The 19,980-nt window shown below is 43.8% G+C and overlaps 3 protein-coding genes across 3 annotated transcripts in view; 2 read left to right on the forward strand and 1 right to left on the reverse strand.

Annotated features, from left to right (window-relative positions):
- Positions 1-484: 484 nt before the first annotated feature.
- On the reverse strand, positions 485-4,929 carry LOC139570778 (very long chain fatty acid elongase 6-like). The gene is made up of 4 exons (XM_071392929.1): positions 4,687-4,929; positions 3,949-4,080; positions 2,528-2,679; positions 485-2,319 (listed from the first exon to the last, which is right to left on the reverse strand). The coding sequence occupies exons 1-4, from the start codon at positions 4,782-4,784 to the stop codon at positions 1,892-1,894; spliced, it is 810 nt and encodes a 269-aa protein (XP_071249030.1). The 5' UTR covers positions 4,785-4,929; the 3' UTR covers positions 485-1,891.
- Positions 4,930-5,367: 438 nt separating this feature from the next.
- Positions 5,368-7,689, forward strand: LOC139570777 (uncharacterized). The gene is made up of 6 exons (XM_071392928.1): positions 5,368-5,748; positions 5,866-6,003; positions 6,136-6,300; positions 6,491-6,613; positions 6,743-6,822; positions 7,499-7,689. The coding sequence occupies exons 1-6, from the start codon at positions 5,505-5,507 to the stop codon at positions 7,559-7,561; spliced, it is 813 nt and encodes a 270-aa protein (XP_071249029.1). The 5' UTR covers positions 5,368-5,504; the 3' UTR covers positions 7,562-7,689.
- An 11,312-nt stretch (positions 7,690-19,001) lies between these two features.
- LOC139570779 (PH and SEC7 domain-containing protein 1-like) overlaps positions 19,002-19,980 on the forward strand; it is a 66,592-nt gene continuing 65,613 nt past the window's right edge. Inside the window, exon 1 of the mRNA XM_071392931.1 lies at positions 19,002-19,256. The gene's annotated coding sequence lies outside the window, so the exon portion shown is untranslated. The remainder of the gene's footprint in view (positions 19,257-19,980) is intronic.

Raw genomic sequence — 19,980 nt, forward strand, 5'->3', positions numbered from 1 at the left:
CACAAGGTGCACTTGAGTAATCAGCTTCTTGATATGCCACACCTGTCAGGTGGATGGATTATCTTGGCAAAGGAGAAATGCTCACTAACAGGGATGTAAACATGTGCACATTGAGAAATAAGCATGTGTATGGAACATTCCTGGCATATTTTATTTCAGCTCATGAAAACACTTGTTTGTTTTTTGTTCAGTGTATTTCAAATTGTCCTTCCGTAGCAATGATAGCCAATACTGAATTACTGTACATCAGTCCTCATCCCCCCCCCATATGACATTTTTCCTATAACGGTCACTAACGAAATGTAGTTACTTGGCTGTATAACAAACAATGATTTAAATGTGCCAAGTGCTTTCACGTAGTCAATCTGACTGTAGCTAGAAATGAAAGAAGCTAAAAACAAACGTCTCGTTTGGGACACAAGTACAACGTCTGCCACCTATTTGCTTGTTTACCGGGGTTATAGCAAATCACAGGATTTAAAAACAGGTTTCAAAAGAGACTGCTTTATTATAGTACATTTCAAATATAAGGCCTTAGTATGTCCGTTTTCATTTATAACACGTAGTACATGTCATGTCAAACACGTCGGCTCAGGATCACGTCGGCTGATGGCCATCTGCTCAATATGGCAATACATACAGATAATCTTGACATAGGGTTGTTCAGCATCATTTGGCACATCTTAAAATACATTTAGCTTTTTCTGCTGCAAATTTTAACAAAATGTAAACATCGCATTCAAATTCCACTGGCAAGTTTAGGTAGAGTGAAAATGGTGTTTACCACTGAGCATAATAAAAGTATCTTCCTCTGTCCCCCCCCCGGAACAAAATAGTCATACTCCCTTTAACCTGTAAATATCAATAAATATTCTTCATTAAATAAACAGAACTGAATTATCAGCAAGACAACAAATAAAGTTAGGCATGTCAAGATACCAAGTCGGTTTCCAGCTACTTAAAACAAAGCTCAAAACATTCCCTTTCTAAAAACACTATTTTAGATTGAGGTGGGCCAAAAATACCTGACATTTTCACAGCAGAACAGGCTTTTCTTTTAGTTAGGAATTCCATTCAGGATACACGGCATTCTCACCAGAAAGTGACAGTGAAACCAAAAACCACTCCTGTGATGCATCAGAAAAAAGCAACATGGCATTGCTTGCATCCTAAGAGCACGAAAATAAACTACTCATCTCTGGTGCAAAAAACAAATAATTGTGCAGTGAGAGACCATGAGAAAGTTTGACTTTTCCGGCACTATTCCAGCTGCCATCATATGATCAAATAAATAAATAAATAAATACATTTATACGAACACCCGACAAGTAGCTGCTTTCAGGAAGATTCCTTTGAGTTGGAACACAACTACACCACCATTTAAAGTGACCAAATATCTCACAGGATGAGTTTTGGAAACCAGTTCAGAGAAACCGAAGGCCCACACCCACACCTAAGAGACAGTCACAGTGAAATATGCTGGTGTTGACTAATCCAAGGTAATGAGAAATGCCAAATATTGGGGTTGGGTATGGGCGTACCAGCTGCCAGCCCTGTTTTGGTCCATTGACAAGCTCAGAAAAGCACCATGAAAGTGTGTATGAAAACCAGTCGCACCAGTCTGAACAGAAAGTCGCAGGGGGTGCCATTACATGTGCCTTTTGAAAAGCACAGATCGGAACTATGATAGAAAGAGCAACATCTTCACGAAAACATTTCTGTAAACACTTCAGACAGTGGAGGTCACTTGACAGGTTCAGAAAAATAGTTCACTGCTGGTAAACTAATGGCATAAGGTTTATAGGGAATGGACAGACTTATCGCTGCTATTGTCGCGAAAAGCTTAAAAATGGTCCCCGTCAGGCAACGTAGCAATCCCTCCCCCCACAATTTAGTCCATCTTGGAGCTCTTGCCACCTTTGCCTTTCATGTAGGTCTGGTAGAAGAAGGAGGAGAAGAGGAGCAGGTAGCTGAGGTACATGAGGGAGCTCCACACAATGTTGTTCAGGTAGGAGTGGCAGTCCCCCTCCTGCATCCAGTGGTAGACCAGCCAACTGACCGTCAGCCCCATGGCCATCTGAGCGATCTGGAAGGTGGTGATGACCACGGCAAAGGGGCGTGGCACCCGGTAGCCGGCTGCCCGCACTGCGTAGTAGCTATACATGAGTGCGTGAACAGAGTAGTTCATGGTCATGAACCAGCCGCCTCCAGCCACCTGATCCTTGTAGGAGTACCAGGAGTAGAGCAGCACGGTAATGTGGTGGTACCAGTGCAGGAAGATCAGCCGCTGCTTACGGAGCACAATGAATGCCGTGTCACCTGTGGAGGTCATTGAGAGGACACATCAGGACCGACAAAGTTACAGGACCGACAAAGTTATGGTCCCAGACATGCAGACGCACTTAAAACATTTACTGCATATCTTCGACTAAGTTATATGGCTTGCCATAATTTTGACACTCATGGTAGGAGTGGACAAAATGCCAAGTTGAGCCAAATGACTGGCATTTCCATCCCCAGTTCTTACCCAGTTCAGGGGCTTTGCTCAGGACAAAAGCATAGGCCCAGAACTTGCTCACTGGTCCGTTGTAGAAGCTCTGGTCACATATAGACTGTCTGAAACCGCTGGTTGAGAGGATATACAGCATGTACCATCCTGTTCGAATTGCTCCAATGATACTGCAATTAAAATAAAGTTAAGCATTGCACTAGAGGGCAAGAGCAAAACTAAGTGACACTAGCAGGCTTGTAACGTTGTGTGTATGTCTAGTCCCTCTTCATTGAGAATGCTGAAACATCAAGCCATGGCTGAGTCAGTGCCACACTTTCATTTGTGCCAAAATCACAATAAAACAAAAGTTAGCTTGCAAAATCAGCAGGCTATGGTTTGAAATAGGCTTGTTGTAGTTCCATCTTTAATGCAGTCATTGGTGTGCTTATCAATGCAGAAGCACCTTTTACATCCCCCCCATCAATAAAATGATATTAAATCATCCACAAGTTTCACTGTGACGTTACTGCATTCTGTCATTAGTAATGTTCAAATAAAAATAAATAGCAACCATTTCTCAAAGGGGATGACGCAACATTTACAATGAGGGAGCCTGATGTCTCTGGTCCGCAAATCACAGCGCAGACGCTTCATTCGGGATAAATGGAGTAAGCCCCGAGTTACCTGCTCACTGGCAGGTTAAGTTCTGAAGGATTTGTTGCCAAATATACCTGGCTAAAGAGTTGAGCCATTTGTGATTCCGGTTTTCCCCGAGTTGAACTCTTGAGTTCACTAAAGTCACATTACTAACTTCTTAAACCATATGTAGTATAGGGCTTCCTGACAGCATGTCACTAGGGCAGGGTTCCACAACCCCGTTACTGAAGCACTACCCTCCTGTAGGTTTTAACTAACCTGATTCCGTTTATCAACCAGCTAATTATTAGAATCAGGTGCACTAAATTAGGGTTGGAGTGAAATCCTACAGGATAGAAGCACTCCAGGAAAATGGTTGAGAGCCCTGCACTAGGAAGACATATGTATTAAGGTCATGTTGGCATCTAGGAAACTGCCCTTACAAAACATGTACAGTATGCTTAGTTCCGCCACATGAAAAGATGCTGCGTGAGGGTGCTTTCTGCACAAAAAAATGCATAATTCCAGCACAAAGAGTGATCTTAAACAGTCAAACATAGGAGTAAGAATTTTAAACACTTAACAAATTATTATGACAGCCATCTTTCTACCATCAGGATTGTTAACAGATGGATGCATAATGAAAGTGACTTGTTGGCAGATGTAAAAATAATAATAATTAAAGTTCACAATATAGATTTAAAGCTTTGGGTATTTCAGTTTCCAGAGACATGACAAGATTACTGTAGGCATACAGACCTTGTACATCTTCCATTCACTCAAATGTCAGAGGTAAATGTTGGTGTTCGGTGTTAACTCACCTGAAGATGGCCAGGCTGAGTGACCACAGCACCAGTGGTCTGCGCAGACTGAGTTTAGGCCTCTCCTTCATGAAATGTTGGCCTCCAAAGACCAGCGCTGCATATAGGCCACAGAACACAAAGGCCTTGCTCCTGGTGAGAGAGAAACATGTCAGTAAGTGTCAGTAAATTTCCTTCGATTGTGCCCATGGCAAGGTTACTCAGCTGCAATGGTATTTCAGTGATTGAGCACACCCTAGGACTTTAAATGAAGTGATGTTTTTACATACACTATTACTCATGCTGAAGGTATTTAACATGGCACACCCAGTTTACTATGGTGATATGTGAAATGTATTGACTAGAACAATCAGCCCTAGCCACTTCAGTTGATAGTAGCTGGCTTGAAATGAAATGTAAAATTTTACATTTGTACAAAATCTTTTCCCATGCTGGTTTAGCTGACTTTTTTAACTAGACATCCTGAGTAAACCACTACTAGATGTGGATATTCTAATTTCAAAAGCAAGAACAGAACAATGTGGCTGCTATTGAGTAATAAGGTGGTACAGAAATGTGTATAATATATTTAGCTTCAACCTTAGTCTGTCAGAATTGTGATGTCACACCTGACGCTCTTCAATTTTTTGAAGTAATCAAGGGCGACACCTGACCCTGACTCAGCTGTCCTGTTCGATCACACGAACAAGGTGAATTCATCATTATTTTGAAACCAAACAATGTTATAAACATACTCACCAGTTTTCTTGCATCCATTCGATAGCGCCTCGCTCGTCAAATTGCTGCTCGAAACTATATTGAGAAAGTGGCACTTGATGATATTCCGTCTCATTCATTTTCGATCTTGCTCTCTCTAACTAGGCTATGTATAATTTATTCTCTGTGATTTAAAATCCCAGTAGATAGGAGGCTACCTAGATTAATCATAAACGCACACATGCGTCCTCTCCACCACTACTCTACTCACACCTGATTTCATTTACGCGCAAATAAAACCTTTACTATATACGGGCGTGGACTATGATGCGCTTCTGCCCTGCCCTCTCTCCTCCCACTGTGGGAGCATACTTTGGGAATTTTGGTTTCGACCAAGGTCGTTAAAAAATGCTTAACAAAAGGAAAACTCACAGAACTAACAGTAGGCATATAATTTATTATTTAGGTATGCTAACTTTGCAGGTTACACATTATTACTTTGTAGCTGCGAAAATGCCGACGCACGTGGCAGACAGACAATTGTGCTGCAGATAATAGGTTGCCAGATTTGGTCAGATTGATCTGAAAATGTCTTAAGGCTTTGACCCCCACATTGCAAAATCATAACCTGGCAACTCCGCCGAATTTGAAAAGAATCGTTGAGCACACAATTTGATTGATGTCATAAATAGTGAGGACAGTTGGTTACCATGCCAATGGGCAAGCTGAGCACATAAAATAGCTCCAGAATGTTCAGTTTCCCACACACTTAATTGTATAAAACACAGTTAGTCAGCTAGTAGTTTGAGTTGTAATGTTTACTCATTGTCTTTGAAAATTAGGCTATATTTGTCATCAAAATGTCACAGCGTGCCCACAAGGAAGGGCTGTGCAATATCAAGATTTTATGTTTGGCCTTTATTTTCTGTCTCATAAAGCCAGTTTCTGCAAAGCCAACTCCTGCAAATGTTTTTGCTTCCTCATCTTCGCTGGAGCACATGACTTTGATCAACTCTGTTCAGAACAACCCCGATGTCACAACCCCAAAACTGACTCATTTTGTAAACACATTGCTTGGACAATTTGAGAGTTTGCTGGTGAAAGGTGAGACAGGAATCCAGAAGTTAGTCTAGGCCTAGCGTTAACAGAGTGAAGTCAGAGAGGCAAATGTCTAAGCTTGAGTTGTGGCAACATTTGACATTTTCCTCTGATTTCCCACAGATGGTACTTCTCCAGGTAATTTGTACCAGGTGACTCAAGGATATCCCGGACCCTACACAAACGCTAAAGACCCCCAGGCGCTTGTGAAGTCCCTAATGTCTGTTCTACAGACTTACAAGACGCAAACAGCATCACAAGGTGATTTGCCCTTTATTCTGTTCCTACTCTTTGTGCGAATGCACAAACCTGTGTGAATTTCACAATTGCTGAATTGTAAAACGCATTGTGAAATGGAATTTGAAATGGATTGTACATTTTGTTCCGATGCAGGTAATGATCACGTCTTCAAACTGTGGGGAAAAGCTCCAAAAACAAAGAAGAGCACCAATGAAATCAAACCCAGAGTCAACATATTGACAGACCCCACTTACTCCGAGCCACTTGTGAAAGTTAACATGATTTTGGGCCTCTTTTTCTATGGCTTCATCGTGATAGGTACAGTAGCTACATAACATTCTGCTGTCTTTTTACTGCATGGAAATGTACTGTTCATCAGTTGATATTGATATAGCTTTAATGTAGATCTGCTTTGTATATTAAAATGAGCAACAGCTGGTTTATGTTGTATGTATGTTGCAGCAACAGTGTTATCATGTTTGGTCTGTGCCTGGGCTTTTTTCACCAGTGTTTATCTATGACTCTGTCCGAGTTTCCATGGAGGCCAGAAGAAGATCTGACGCTCTAGCTGATGCCAGGCTGAAGAGAAAAGAACCACCCCCTGTTGAACCACAGTCAACTTTATCCAAATGTACACTCTCTATGATGCCTTACTCTGTGTGCCGTTAACTTGCTTGAATGTGTGATCCCTGGCTATGTTAAGTCTACACTCACTGCAGGGTCTCACATACTGTTGTAACAATGCCCTCTTTCCTTTTAGATCGGCAGAGCATCGCTTCATTGTTGCATTTGGAAAATACATCATCCATAGTTGACTGTTTGAAGGCAAATTATCCCAAGGTTACATCATTTATTTTGAAGATGTCACACAATATATATATTTTTTTGTGAGATGCAATAGCAGTAGTCAAAACAAGCTGTACATTTTTCAAACTGTCTATGTATGTGTTTAAACTGTTAATGACTGAGTCTGTGTGTTGTATAAGTGTATTTCAAACATTTTTGTTTCGTTGCTTCTGTAGAAAGAGTCTGAGTCAAACATACAATTTGCAGACTGTGCAAAAGGAAAGAGTGCTGTCAGCCTTAGAGAGTGGGAGCCTCTGCCTAGTGAGTTACTGTAGATAGATCGCACACTGTTTTGTTACTGAGAGATTAGATGAGATTAGATGTAATTATTTTTAGGTTTATGTTTTTCAGTGCATAAAACAGTGAGGTACTGACCATAATCACACCAAACATTGTAATTAATGTAAAGCTTGTACAAATGTAAACTTGTACAGATATGCAGCACTCATATGTACAACATGAGTTATTAGATGGGCTTAATTTCTCCCTCAGATATTCAAGAGAACTCTGTGTCTGTCAATCTGGCGCTGAACCCATTTGACTCCGATATAGAGGAAGTTGTATCTGCATAGGTTGTTCATGGTGAAGATTCTGCTCTTTGCCTAGATTATTTATCATATCAGGTCACGTGGAGATATTACATTTATTTTGTCCGCATTTTTTCCCCCAGAGTCTCAGCTCACTGATGTTTGCGTCAACTGAGGACCACGCCTTAATACCGAGTGACATTTAATGGAAGCAACAGAAATTAACTCTCCAAATAAGATAATGTTGAGACTGCCACCTTTGAAGACCGCCACTTTCTGTCTCATCACTTAGCCCCATACTTACGTTAGTAATAAACATATCTTGCATTCAAAATATAGGCCTATGTGAAAAGTCGTTTTTTGGTATATATGATTACTGCTATTTTAATTTATTCCTTGATTACTTATGAAAATGTAAAAAGAGAATGGGAAAATATTAAATTAACATTGTTTGTTGTTAGTTACAAATACTATTGTGTTGTAAATGCTGTACATTATTACCATTATTATGTTTGTTTTTAATACTGTTATTATGCAAATATCAATGTTGCAATATTATACTGTTGCTCATTTTAGGTTTCCTAGGTGAGGCTTGTGTCCTCTGATGCTCTATTTAAACAATATTTATCCAACAGCGCCCTAGTTTACCATACTATACATCACAGGAGGCTGCCGAGGGGAGGATGGCTCATTATAATGGCTGGAATGGTGCAAATGGAATGGCATCAAACACATGGTGCAACACAAGGTGCAACCAACCTGTGCTATACACCCACTACTCTGCTATATAATGAATGATAAGTTGATGATATAAGTCTGATAAGGCTGATAATAACTAGTTACAAATAAGCAAGATACCCAAGCTTCCCTATGTTTTATTAAAAACAAATATTTATTGAACTTTTGAGCCCATCAAGCTGATCATCCCCTTTTGGCATAGCTTTTGAATGAGCTGTAGTTTATCACGGTGTCTGTGACTTTCCTATGATGACACAGACTGCAGAGCAACAGAACCTACCCAGTTAAACAATGTAGTCAAACTGGTTCTGTTTCATTCTAATTAACATTCTTCCAGAAGAGGCTAGTTCTTGGAAAGAATTGACCTCGTCAACCTCAGGTTGTTGTCTCAGAGATAGAGAACGTCTTGTGTACTGTAGGAATGCACTGACAACATGATTACAGACACAAGTGGGGATGGAAGTGAGAAATGCTGCCATCTTCTGGTGTAATCATTAGTCCAAACCTTAGCAAATAATTGCATTTTGCAACAAAAACGAGAGTTTCTATTGGTCAAATTCAGGTAGGTCCCGTTGGCTCTGTTTGGTTCCTATTGAATATAAAATAGTTATTGATGAGATGAAAAGGTATTGTGGGTTGGATACATATAGGCCTAGCATTTAAAAAAAATCTGGTTTAGGAGAGGAAGAATGAAAAATAGTCCACATATACAGGCTGGAATGGGCTCCCATCACACCGCTCCCATACGGTGTGATTTCTAATCTGCAGGGCTTGTGGGCTGGGTGAGAGTCGACCTCTGTGTGCAGCAGAACCCACCATATACATTTCCACTTTTCAAACAGGGCTGAGGTGTGGGTGGTTTGTTCAGGGAGACCTATACGTGGGTGCTTTCCCTCTCCGAGCACTAAACTTACTTCTGACAGGCCACAGTAAACTACACACCAGTTCTTGCACATAAAGAGGATATAGAGAAAGGAGGGAAGCTTTGGACAGGGCTTAGCGGGGGTTTTGTATGAGAAGTTGTGTTTGAAAAACCATGAGTTATGGGTGGCCTTGCACCTTTGCATAGTGCATATCATGGTTCACTGCTTCACTGTTTTACTTCAGGTGAGCTCAGAGGAATAGTGTGTAGTGTGTGGTGATGAGACAGTAGAACAGGGGTCGCAGGGGGAGATTTAAGAAGGATTCCCCAGTGAGTGAGGTTGTTTCCACCCAGCCACCTCAGCTCATGGTCCTCTCTCATAGCATGTCCAAAACGTAAGAATAATGCAATGTCATTGGGGCTGTGAACAAATAACATGGAATTGCTTGAGGGATACTTACACTACACTTGGGCTCTGCAATGTCTGGATAACTATAGAGGGGATGAGACAGGTATAAAAATATGGTTTATTCAAGGAGCAAAAACGTAATATTTTCATGGGATTATTACTAGTAGGCTATGTGGACAGAGTGGATGACTCATCCCAGGTTGCAGGCAAGGCAAGGCAAATCAAATGTTATTGGTCACATACACATGGTTAGCAGATGTTATTGCGAGCATAGCGAAATGCTTGTGCTTCTAGTTCCGACAGTGCAGTAATATCTAACAAGTGATCTAACAATTCCACAACAACTACTTAATACACACAAATCTAAGTAAAGGGAAGGAATAATAATATATACATATAAATATATGGATGAGCGATGACTGAGTGGCATAGGCAAGATGCAATAGATGGTGTAAAAGTACAGTATATACAGTAGCAAGAAAAAGTATGTAAACCCTTTGGAATTATCTGGATTTCTGCATAAATTGGTCATATAATTAGATTTGATCTTCATCTAAGTTACAACAACAACAGTCTCCTTAAACTAATAACACACAAATTATTGTATATTTCTTGTCCATATTGAATACATAATTTAAACATTCACAGTATAGGTTGGAAAAAGTATGTGAACCCCTAGGTTAATGACTTGGAGTCAGGAGTCAGCTAACCTGGAGTACAATCATTGAGACGAGATTGGAGATGTTGGTTAGAGCTGCCGTGCCCTATAAAAAAACACACAAAATTTGAGTTTGTTATTCACAAGAAGCATTGCCTGATGTGAACCATGCCTCAGACAAAAGAGATCTCAGAAGACCCAAGATTAAGAATTGTTGTAACAGTTTTCTTCGGTGGAAGAAGCAGAGGACCAAAGCGCAGCGTGGTTAGTGTTCATGATATTTAATGATAATCAAAACTGAACACTACAAAACAACAAAAGTGAAAACCGAAACAGTTCTATCTGGTGCAGACACACAAAGACTGAAGACATCCACCCACCAAAACCCAACAGAAAACAGGCTACCTAAATATGGTTCCCAATCAGGGACAACAAATGACAGCTGCCTCTGATTGAGAACCATATCAGGCCAAACACAGAAAACCAACACAGAAATAGAAAACATAGATTACCCACCCAACTCACGCCCTGACCACACTAAAACAAAGATCAAAGCGAGACGTGTCTGAGCCGTTGAATTGCGACTCCACTTTGTCCCTGTTCCGGCATTTTGCTTGTTTGATTGCCTTGCGGAGGGACTAACTACACTGTTTGTATTTGGCCATATTCCCAGTCATCTTTCCACGGTTAAATACGATGGTTCACGCTTTTAGTTTTGTGGAAATGCCGCCATCTATCCACGGTTTCTGGTTAGGGTAGGTTTTAATAGTTACCGTTGGTACAACATCTCCAATGCACTTCCATATAAACTCACTCACCGAATCAGCGTATAAATCAATATATTTCTCTGAGGCTACCCGGAACATGTCCGAGTCCGCATGATCAAAACAATCTTGAAGCGTTGATTCTGATTGGTCAGACCAGCGTTGAATAGTTCTTGTCACTGGTACATCCTGTTTGAGTTTCTGCCTATAGGACGGGAGGAGCAAAATGGAGTCGTGGTCAGATTTGCCGCAAAGTGGGCGGGGGAGGGCCTTGTATGCATCGCGGAAGTTAGAGTAGCAGTGATCCAGTGTATTGCCCGCACGAGTGCCACAATCAATATGCTGATAGAATTTAGGTAGCCTTGTTCTCAAATTTGCTTTGTTAAAATCCACAGCTATAATAAATGCAGCCTCAGGATATATGGTTTCCAGTTTGCACAGAGTCCAGTGAAGTTCCTTGAGGGCTGTCGTTGTATCGGCTTGAGTGGGGATATACACGGCTGTGACAATAACCGACGAGAATTCTCTTTGGAGATAATATGGTCGGCATTTGATTGTGAGGAATTCTAGGTCAGGTGAACAAAAGGACTTGAGTTCCTGTATGTTGTTATGATTACACCATGAGTCGTTAATCATGAAGCATACACCCCCGCCCTTCTTCTTCCCAGAGAGATGTTTATTTCTGTCGACGTGACGCATAAAGAATGTAATGACGTAATGACGTTTCAGACAAGTGAACAGTCCAGTATTCACTGTTTGCCTGCCCAATAGCTAGCAGTGAGGTGGTGGTTGCCTGTCATGTCATGTCTTGTAGCTAGAGCCCCTGTATGCTGCCTCTATCTGGTCTTAACTTTCATTATAGTTGACGTTCCACTCTTCGAACCCTCCAAACGGCGCGTTTAAACTATGTCATAGGTTCCTGTGTCTGTCTGTCGGGTATGCGTACTGCTCAAATCAGCCAGGCGGCATCTGCATAAATCATTATGGCCACACAGTGGGTGGTGAAAGGAGATGTTGATGAAGGAGAGGTGAACTCACTGGAGACATAGCGTCAGAGGAGAAAGAGGGTAGAATTGATGAGGTGAGATGTACAGTACAAGGAAGGACAGAGTGTGTGAGAATGAGAGAGAAAAGTGTGTGTGTGTGTGTGTGTGTGTGTGTGTGTGTGTGTGTGTGTGTGTGTGTGTGTGTGTGTGTGTGTGTGTGTGTGTGTGTGTGTGTGTGTGTGTGTGTGTGTGTGTGTGTGTGTGTGTGTGTGTGTGTGTGTGTGTGTGTGTGTGTGTGTGTGTAAGAGAGAGAGGGCGGGAGTCCCAACTTGGAAAATTGTTTGAGGTGCAGTATACTGCTAGCTAGCTTCGAGTTTGTTCAGTTCAAGGGATGATAGCGCAAAATTATGTATACGCAATACTCATAGACAATACTCCTGCGCAAAATATGAAATCTGCTCAATGCAACGAATGTCATCGATGCAAAGCAGCAAGGCCTATGCTGACCCTGTCTATTAACAGTCACAGGAGTCAGGAACGGCAACAATTTGAACGGACGGGGGCATTGGGGAGAAAGACGGTTTTAATTATCACACCCTGATCTGTTTCACCTTTCTTATGCTTGTCTCCACTCCCCACCAGGAGTCTCCTATTTTTCCCTATTATCCTCACAAAGAGCCACCATTGGAAGACATGAGGAATTACTACATAACCTTATGGAAAGATTCCACGCCTTGGCGGAACACCATGACCATGCAGTCAGTGCATTGCTGGAACAATTCCGCTGACTATCTATTAGGCAGCAAGCCACAACGGAAACCTCCCAGACTCTCAGTAAACCCGCTACCAGCGGTGCTTCTCCCCAGCCTACCCTGGCTTTCCAAGAACCCCACTTAACTCCTCCCGAGTGCTACGCTGGGGATCCCGGAACCTGCCGGGCATTTCTCTACCAGTGCTCCCTCATTTTCGAGCTGCAGCCCTCTTTGTTTCTGTCAGACCGTTCAAAGATATCATATCTTATAACTCTGATGTCCGGGAGGGCACTCGCCTGGGCTACGGCGGTGTGGGAGCAACAATCCATCGTTTGCCTTAGGCTGGAGGATTTCATGGCGGAAGTAAGAAAGGTGTTCGACTCTCCGTTGTCTGGGAGAGAGGCGGCTCAAACGCTACTTCAACTGCATCAAGACTCCCGTAGAGAGGCAGACTTTAGCCGCGGAGAATGCCTGGAACCTGGAATCCCTGTTTGAAACATTCCTTCATGGATTATCGGAGGGAATTAAGGGCGAGCTCGCAGCCCGGGAGCTGCCCTTGGACCTCGACTCTCTCATAGCCTTGACCATAAGTATCGATGGGCAACTACGGAAACGCAGTAGGGAGAGGAGATCTGATCCCGGGAACACGCCGAAGATCCATGGAAATCCCTGACGCCTGCATTCCCGAGAGAATCCGTTGTCTCCTCCGGTGCCCCTGCAACTGGGCAGGGCTAGATTCTCCTGAGGAACGTTTACGCAGACTGAGCTTTAGGACATTACATATCCACCTGTCCAGTAAAAAGCCCCGGATCATCAGTAGGTACGAGTACGCTGGTGGGCCATCCATGCTATCATGTTGTGGGGTGACCGGTCTAAATCTCTCCGGGTGCTCATGAACTCTGGGGCCAACGAGAGCTTTATGGACACCCTGGTGTCGGAGCTGGGTATCTCCACACAACTCCTCTCCATTCCCATGAATGCCAGAGGATTGGACGGACGCTCTATTGGCAGGGTCACTCGCAGAACGATTTCTATCAACCTGTGAGTGTCAGGGAATCACAGTGAGTCCATGCGGTTCCTGCTCATTGAATCTCCTCAGCCATCCTTCATTTTGTGATTGTTGTGGCTCCAGATGCACAACCCCCTGATTGACTAGGCTATGGGTTGGAACCCGTGCTGCCACGTGCACCACCTCAAGGTGGTGCAGCGCGCCCCTGGACGTCCTCCTGTGGGCTTGGGTAAATCCTCGGATCTTTCCGCCATTCCCATGGAGTATCAGGACCTGCGGGAGGTTTTCAACAAGGCCCGTGCCACATCTCTTCCTCCGCATCGACCCTATGACTGCCACATTGACCTCCTCGCTGGCATTACACCGCATCGGGGGGGGGGGGCTTAATTTCCTGTCTAGTCCAGACACCAAGACCATGGAAGGGTACATTGAGGACTCTCTGGGACAGGGTTCATTCATCCTTCTTCCTCCCCTACCGGCGCATGGTTCTTCTTTGTGGAGAAGAAGGACAAAACCCTGCCCCCGTGTATCAACTCCCGGGGCCTTAATGACATCACGGTAAAGAACCGTTACCTGCTATCACTCCTCTCCTTGGCTTTCGGGCCTCCCCAGGGGGGCGACTGTATTCTTGAAGTTGGACCTTCGGAACGCCTACCATCTGTTTTGGATAAGGGAAGAAGACGAATAGAAGACAGCCTTTAAGACAGCTAGCACTACGAGAGTCTAGTTATGCCATTCGAACTGACCAACGCTCTCGCAGTGTTCCAGGCTCTGGTCAATGATGTGCTCCATGACATGTTGAACCGGTTTACCTTGACGACATCCTTGTCTTTTCCCGTTCGGTTCAGGAGCATGTTCTCCACGTCCGACAAGTCCTCCAGCGCCTCCTGGAGAACCGGTTGTTTGTCAAGGTGGGGAACTTTTATTGCTCCATTATCTCTTTTCTGGAATACATTATCGCTGCCGGGAACATTCAGATGGATCTGGACAAGGTGAAAGCGGTGGTGGAGTGGCCCCAACCCACATCCAGAGTGCAGCTGCAACGTTTCTTGGTATTTGCTCATTTCTACCGCTGCTTCATCTGTAGCTACAGCACCCTGGCTTCCCCCCTCTCTGCACTCACCTCACCCAAGGTTCCATTTACGCCTTTCCCAGCTGCTGACCTGGCGTTTTCAGATCTCAAGCATCGGTTCACTACAGCCCCCATCTTAATCCATCCTGACACGTCCCGTCAGTTCGTGGTGTAAGTCGACGCCTCGGACGTTGGAGTGGGGGCCGTCCTGTCCCAGCGTTTTGTCCAGGACCAGAAGCTGCATCCCTGCGCTTTGCTTTCCCATCGTCTTAATCCTGCGGAGAGGAACTATGACGTTGGTAACCGGGAACTTCTTGTGATCAAGATGGTGCTGGAGGAATGGAGACGCTGGCTAGAAGGGGCGGAACATCCATTCCTAGTGTGGACCAACCATAAGAATCTGGAATATCTCCGCACCGCCAAGCACCTCAACTCAAGACGAGCTCTTTGGGCTCTGGCCTTCCTCCGACAATGTTTTTGATGGCCCACTATGGTTTCTGACGTCTCCACATTTGTCGCCGTATGCACGGTGTGTGCTCAGAATAAGACACCGCGGCAAGCTCCGGCTGGCCTCCTTCAACCACTCCCTGTTCCTCATCGCCCCTGTCCCATATATCCCTGCACTTTGTCACTGGTCTCCCTCCATCTGATGGCAACACCATAGGTTTTCCAAAGCCGCCCATTTCATCCCCCTTCCCAAGTTACCCTGAGCCAAGGAGAAGGCCCAACTCATGGTACAGCACGTCTTCCGAATCCATGGACTTACGGTCGACATAGTCTCCGATCGTGGTTCTCATCCCGATTCTGGAAGGTGTTCTACACCCTCATTGGGTCGTCGGCCAGCCTGTCCTCCGGGTTTCATCCTAAATCAAGCGGCCAGTCGGAGCGTGCCAATCAAGACCGGGAGACGACTCTTTGGTCTCGGCCAACCCCACCACCCCGCCTCGTCACAGCCAACCCCACCACCTGGAGCCAGCAACTTGTGTGGGTGGAGTACGCCCGGAACACCCTTCCCTGCTCGGACACTGTTCTCTCGCCCTTCGAGTGCTCCGTGGGTTATCAGTCCCCGCTCTTCCCTGAGCAAGAGGAAGAGGTCAACATACCCTCGGCCAAGATGCTCGTCCGCCGCTGTCGTCGTACCGTACCGCTCTTCTTAAGACCACCTCCAGGTATCGTCGACAAGCGGACGGCTACCGGACCCGGCTCCCCGCTATTGTACCGGGCAGAGGGTATGGCTCTCCACTTGGGATCTGCCCCTCCGGGTGGAATCCTGCTAACTTTCCCCCCGCTTTATCGGCACTTTCCCCATCTCTAAAGTCCTTAGCCCCACTGCTATTTGTCTTCTGTTGCCCCGCACCCTCCGTATACATCCCACTTTCCATGTGTGTAGGATTAAACCTCAGTCTCACAGCTCTTTGTCTCCTTTTTCTGCCTTGGATTACAAACCTCTGCCTGCCCTCGACCTGCCCTTTGCCTGCCCCTTTGTTATAATAAATATTCTGAGAATTGTACTATCCACCTCCTGTGTCTGCATAAAAACCACCATCATAGATGAAACATATGTGTCTAAACTCACCCTCCCTGCTAGCCCTAGCCTAAACATAGATAGCCTGTACATCGATAGGGCTACCCCCTGCGTGCCTTAGTATAGGGATTATACCCATGATCCCCACCACATTTGTTTGGCCATGTTTTAGTGTTTGGTCAGGTGCCAACAACGAGTCTATGGTAAAGTAGGAAGGTCATGTAAATTGTTGAAAGATTTTAAAAACAATTATACTAAATGCAACGGTTGGACAATGGATGAAGATACTCCAAACATTTAGAATTTTATAATCCATCTGATATTGACTAAATTATAGCACATAAAACATTGTACTGGAACAGACAAATAATGAATAAAGTTCAGGGATTTTGGTGGGAATTCAGGTATTACATTTATTGTCAAGTTTCACTTTTTTTCTTAGAATGCAATCATATATACATTTTCTTATTGTATGAAGTATTTTCTTATATTTTGTGTTAAAATAAAGAATTACGTGTGCCTCATTTGCATAAACACACTGGGTGTATTTGCATATATGAATACATTAACATAGAGGGGTGACGCACTCACCTGCGCTGTCTAGACTGCCTCATTAATTACTGTTGTCATGTTCTGTTGCATAATTCAACAAGTGTGTCAATAGCAGGATACCCTCGGATTAAAAATAAACACTCTTGGCTCTAGATTACAACTATCTAAACTTACTTTACAATGTTTGCGAGATCAGACATAATAGCACTCACAGGAGGCTGCTAAGGGGAGGACAGCTCATAATAATGGCTGGAACGGAGCAAATGGAATGGATACCATTCCACAAATTCTGCTCCAGCCGTTACTACGAGCCTGTTTTCCTCAATTACGGTGCCACCAACCTCCTGTAATATCACTATATCATTTTCGGAAGTTGCTTTCATTTCAGCCCATTTAATTTGTAAAAATGTCAACTGTGTTAAATTATTACTTTTTTCAATTCCACAAAAAATGAACACCCATCAAAAATAAAGTTATCTTTCTTCTCTAAAGCAATCAATCCAGCGAGATTTAAGTGGATTTTGCACACCTCAAACACTATATAATACACTGTATATACAAAGGTATGTGGACACCCCTTCAAATGAGTGGATTTGGCTATTTCAACCACATCCATTGCTGACAGGTGTATAAAATCGAGCACACAGCCATGCAATCTCCATAGACAAACATTGGCTGTAGAATGGCCTTACTGAAGAGCTCAGTGACTTTCAACGTAACGACTTCCTAGGATGCCACCTTCCCAACAAGTCGGTTTGTCAAATTTCTGCCCTGCTAAAGCTGCCCCAGTCAACTGTAAGTGCTGTTATTGTGAAGTGGAAACGTCTAAGATCAACAAAGGCTCAGCCGCGAGTGGTAGGCCACACAAACTCACAGAACCGGACTGCCGAGTGCTGAAGCGCGTAGCACGTACAAATCGTCTGTCCTCGGATTGCAACACTCACTATCGAGATTTTACCTGAAATGCACAAGGTCCTACAATTAATCCACAGATAAAACGGTCAACTGAGTTTGTTTCTAGTAATCTCTCCTCCTTCAGGCTTCTTCTTCTTCTTTGGACTTTATATTGCGGTTGGCAACTTTAAGGTGCATTACCACAACCAATTGGACTGGTGTGTGGACCACAGTTTATATTTCAATCACCCAAGTGGGTATATGCTCCCAAAAACCAATGAGGAGAAGCAGGACTTGCACCACATCGAGCGTCACAAATTGAACCAAGTTCTATTTCAGCGCCTGGCTACGCAGACACTTGAGAGCAGTGTGATGCAATGATTGAATAACATGTATGTGTACATTTATTTTGCAACGCTCGCGCACGAGACGTGTCCGGTCTGGTCAGCATGTAAGATCACCATGCGCAATGCCAAGCGTCAGCTGGGGTGTTGTAAAGCTCTCCGCCATTGGACTCTGGAGCAGTGGAAACAAATTATCTGGAGTGATGAATCACGCTTTACCATCTGGCAGTCTGACTGGCAAATCTGGGTTTGGACGAAGCCAGGAGAACGCTAACTGCCTCAATGCATAGTGCCAACTGTAATGTTTGGTGGAGGAGGAATAATGGTCTGGAGCTGTTTTTCATGGTTCGGGCTCCTTAGTTCCAGTGAAGGGAAATCTTAACGCTACAGCACACAATGACTTTCTAGACGATTCTGTGCTTCCAACTTTGTGGCAACAGTTTGGGGAGGTCCTTTCCTGTTTCAGAATGACAATGCCCCCGTGCACAAGGTGTGGTCCATACAGAAATGTCTTGTTGAGATCGGTGTGGAAGAACTTGATTGGCCTGCACAGAGCCCTGACCTCAACTCCATCGAACACCTTTGGGATGACTTGTAACACTGACTGCCATCCAGGCCTAATCCCCCAACATCATTGGGACCTCACTAATGCTCTTCTGGCTGAATGAAAGCAAGTCCCCACAGCAATGTTCCAACAGTGGAAAGCCTTCCCAGATTAATGGAGGCTGTTAAATCAGCAAAGGGGGGACCGATTCCATATTAATGCCCATGATTTAGGAATAAGATGTTTGACGAGCAGGTGTCCACATACTTTTGGTCATGTAGAGTATATGGTGGTTGAAAAAGAATGGGCATGTACAGTAGGTTGCTAGGTAAAGAGATAGAAGCCTAATATCCATTATTTTCTTATAATAGTTCTTCTTTTTGACACAAGTTAGCCTAGTAGTAGTAAGCCCTGGGTGCTGTATGGTCCGTCTGTTAGATAGGCTAATATAGATTTCAAGTCCGTTTTCAGTGCAAATTGTATTGTAAACACTGCTTCGAGGAGGCGTAAATAGCACGCGCTCTGTGAGAGATGCTCGCGCTAGGAGGGTGCGCGTGCGTAAGCGGCGCGCATGGCGTGCTCTTCGTGGAGTGAGGGTGTATCAGAGGAGCTGTCCGTTTCAGAACGATTTAGCTATGAATGGAAATCTGCTTTTCAACCAAGGTTACTACGTCAACCTACTCATTGCAGAAAAAAAGGGGTTAACCAGCAGAGAATGTAAACACGGCTACTCGGCGGCTCTATCAGGATTCTGCTGCATCTTATATAATTAGCATTCATGTAATGGCAGGGGTAAGTGACTATCTTCATGAGCCGTGACAAGCTTGCAGTGTGGTTTGTTATTGTAGGCTAGCAATGCGACTCTTAATTAATTAATGAAAATATCTCTCCAGGAATTGTTCCAGCTATAATAGCCTATTGTTTTCTTTTTTTAAGATAGCTCTTGTATTGAAGCCTATCATTTCCATCTTCTATGCTCTAGTTCACCCAACAACATCACTTTACAGTTCTGTCGCAGAACAGTGACCATGGGGCAGATGCTAGTTGTTTGGGACAGATTGTAAGGTGCAGAGCTCACTTGTAAACTATTGATATGACAGTATTCCCATTGCAGACCTAGAGTATCTTAAAATCTGACATAGCCTAACTCCATTCAAAACTTTTTTCAGTGGTCTGTTTATTTTATTTTGCTCAAGCCATAGGCAATGCAGATTTATGTTTGGTAATCAAACACCTGTTCCCTACTGAATTATTATTTCCCATTCAACAAGACTGAACATAGCCATCTTTCTTTGTGTCAGATCTGTCCAACAGACATTCATGTACAATTATTCTGCCATGTCAAACTGTTGCCCCAAACTGCGACCTGGTATCATTGCCGTCCACAAACCACAAAAAACAAGATTATTTGAGTATCTTATTTAGTACGTATCCAATCACTGTGTCTGACAAGCCTTTTTAAACTTCAGAGGCAGTAGGCCTAGTCCATTTCCTCCAGCCTATCGGATGACAGTGT

The sequence above is a fragment of the Salvelinus alpinus genome, chromosome 3 (assembly GCF_045679555.1).
Source record: "Salvelinus alpinus chromosome 3, SLU_Salpinus.1, whole genome shotgun sequence".
Lineage (NCBI taxonomy): Eukaryota > Metazoa > Chordata > Actinopteri > Salmoniformes > Salmonidae > Salvelinus > Salvelinus alpinus.

What these genes read in the sequence shown, in the direction of transcription:
- LOC139570778 (XM_071392929.1), bottom strand. Translation starts at nt 4,784, where the DNA reads ATGAATGAGACGGAATATCATCAAGTGCCACTTTCTCAATATAGTTTC. An exon ending in GAATGGATGCAAGAAAACTG is followed by an intron (nt 4,081 to 4,686) that starts GTGAGTATGTTT and finishes CTCTCTCACCAG; the next exon opens with GAGCAAGGCCTTTGTGTTCT. An exon ending in GAGCAAAGCCCCTGAACTGG is followed by an intron (nt 2,320 to 2,527) that starts GTAAGAACTGGG and finishes TGACCTCCACAG; the next exon opens with GTGACACGGCATTCATTGTG.
- LOC139570777 (XM_071392928.1), top strand. Translation starts at nt 5,505, where the DNA reads ATGTCACAGCGTGCCCACAAGGAAGGGCTGTGCAATATCAAGATTTTA. An exon ending in TGAGAGTTTGCTGGTGAAAG is followed by an intron (nt 5,749 to 5,865) that starts GTGAGACAGGAA and finishes GATTTCCCACAG; the next exon opens with ATGGTACTTCTCCAGGTAAT. An exon ending in GACGCAAACAGCATCACAAG is followed by an intron (nt 6,004 to 6,135) that starts GTGATTTGCCCT and finishes GTTCCGATGCAG; the next exon opens with GTAATGATCACGTCTTCAAA.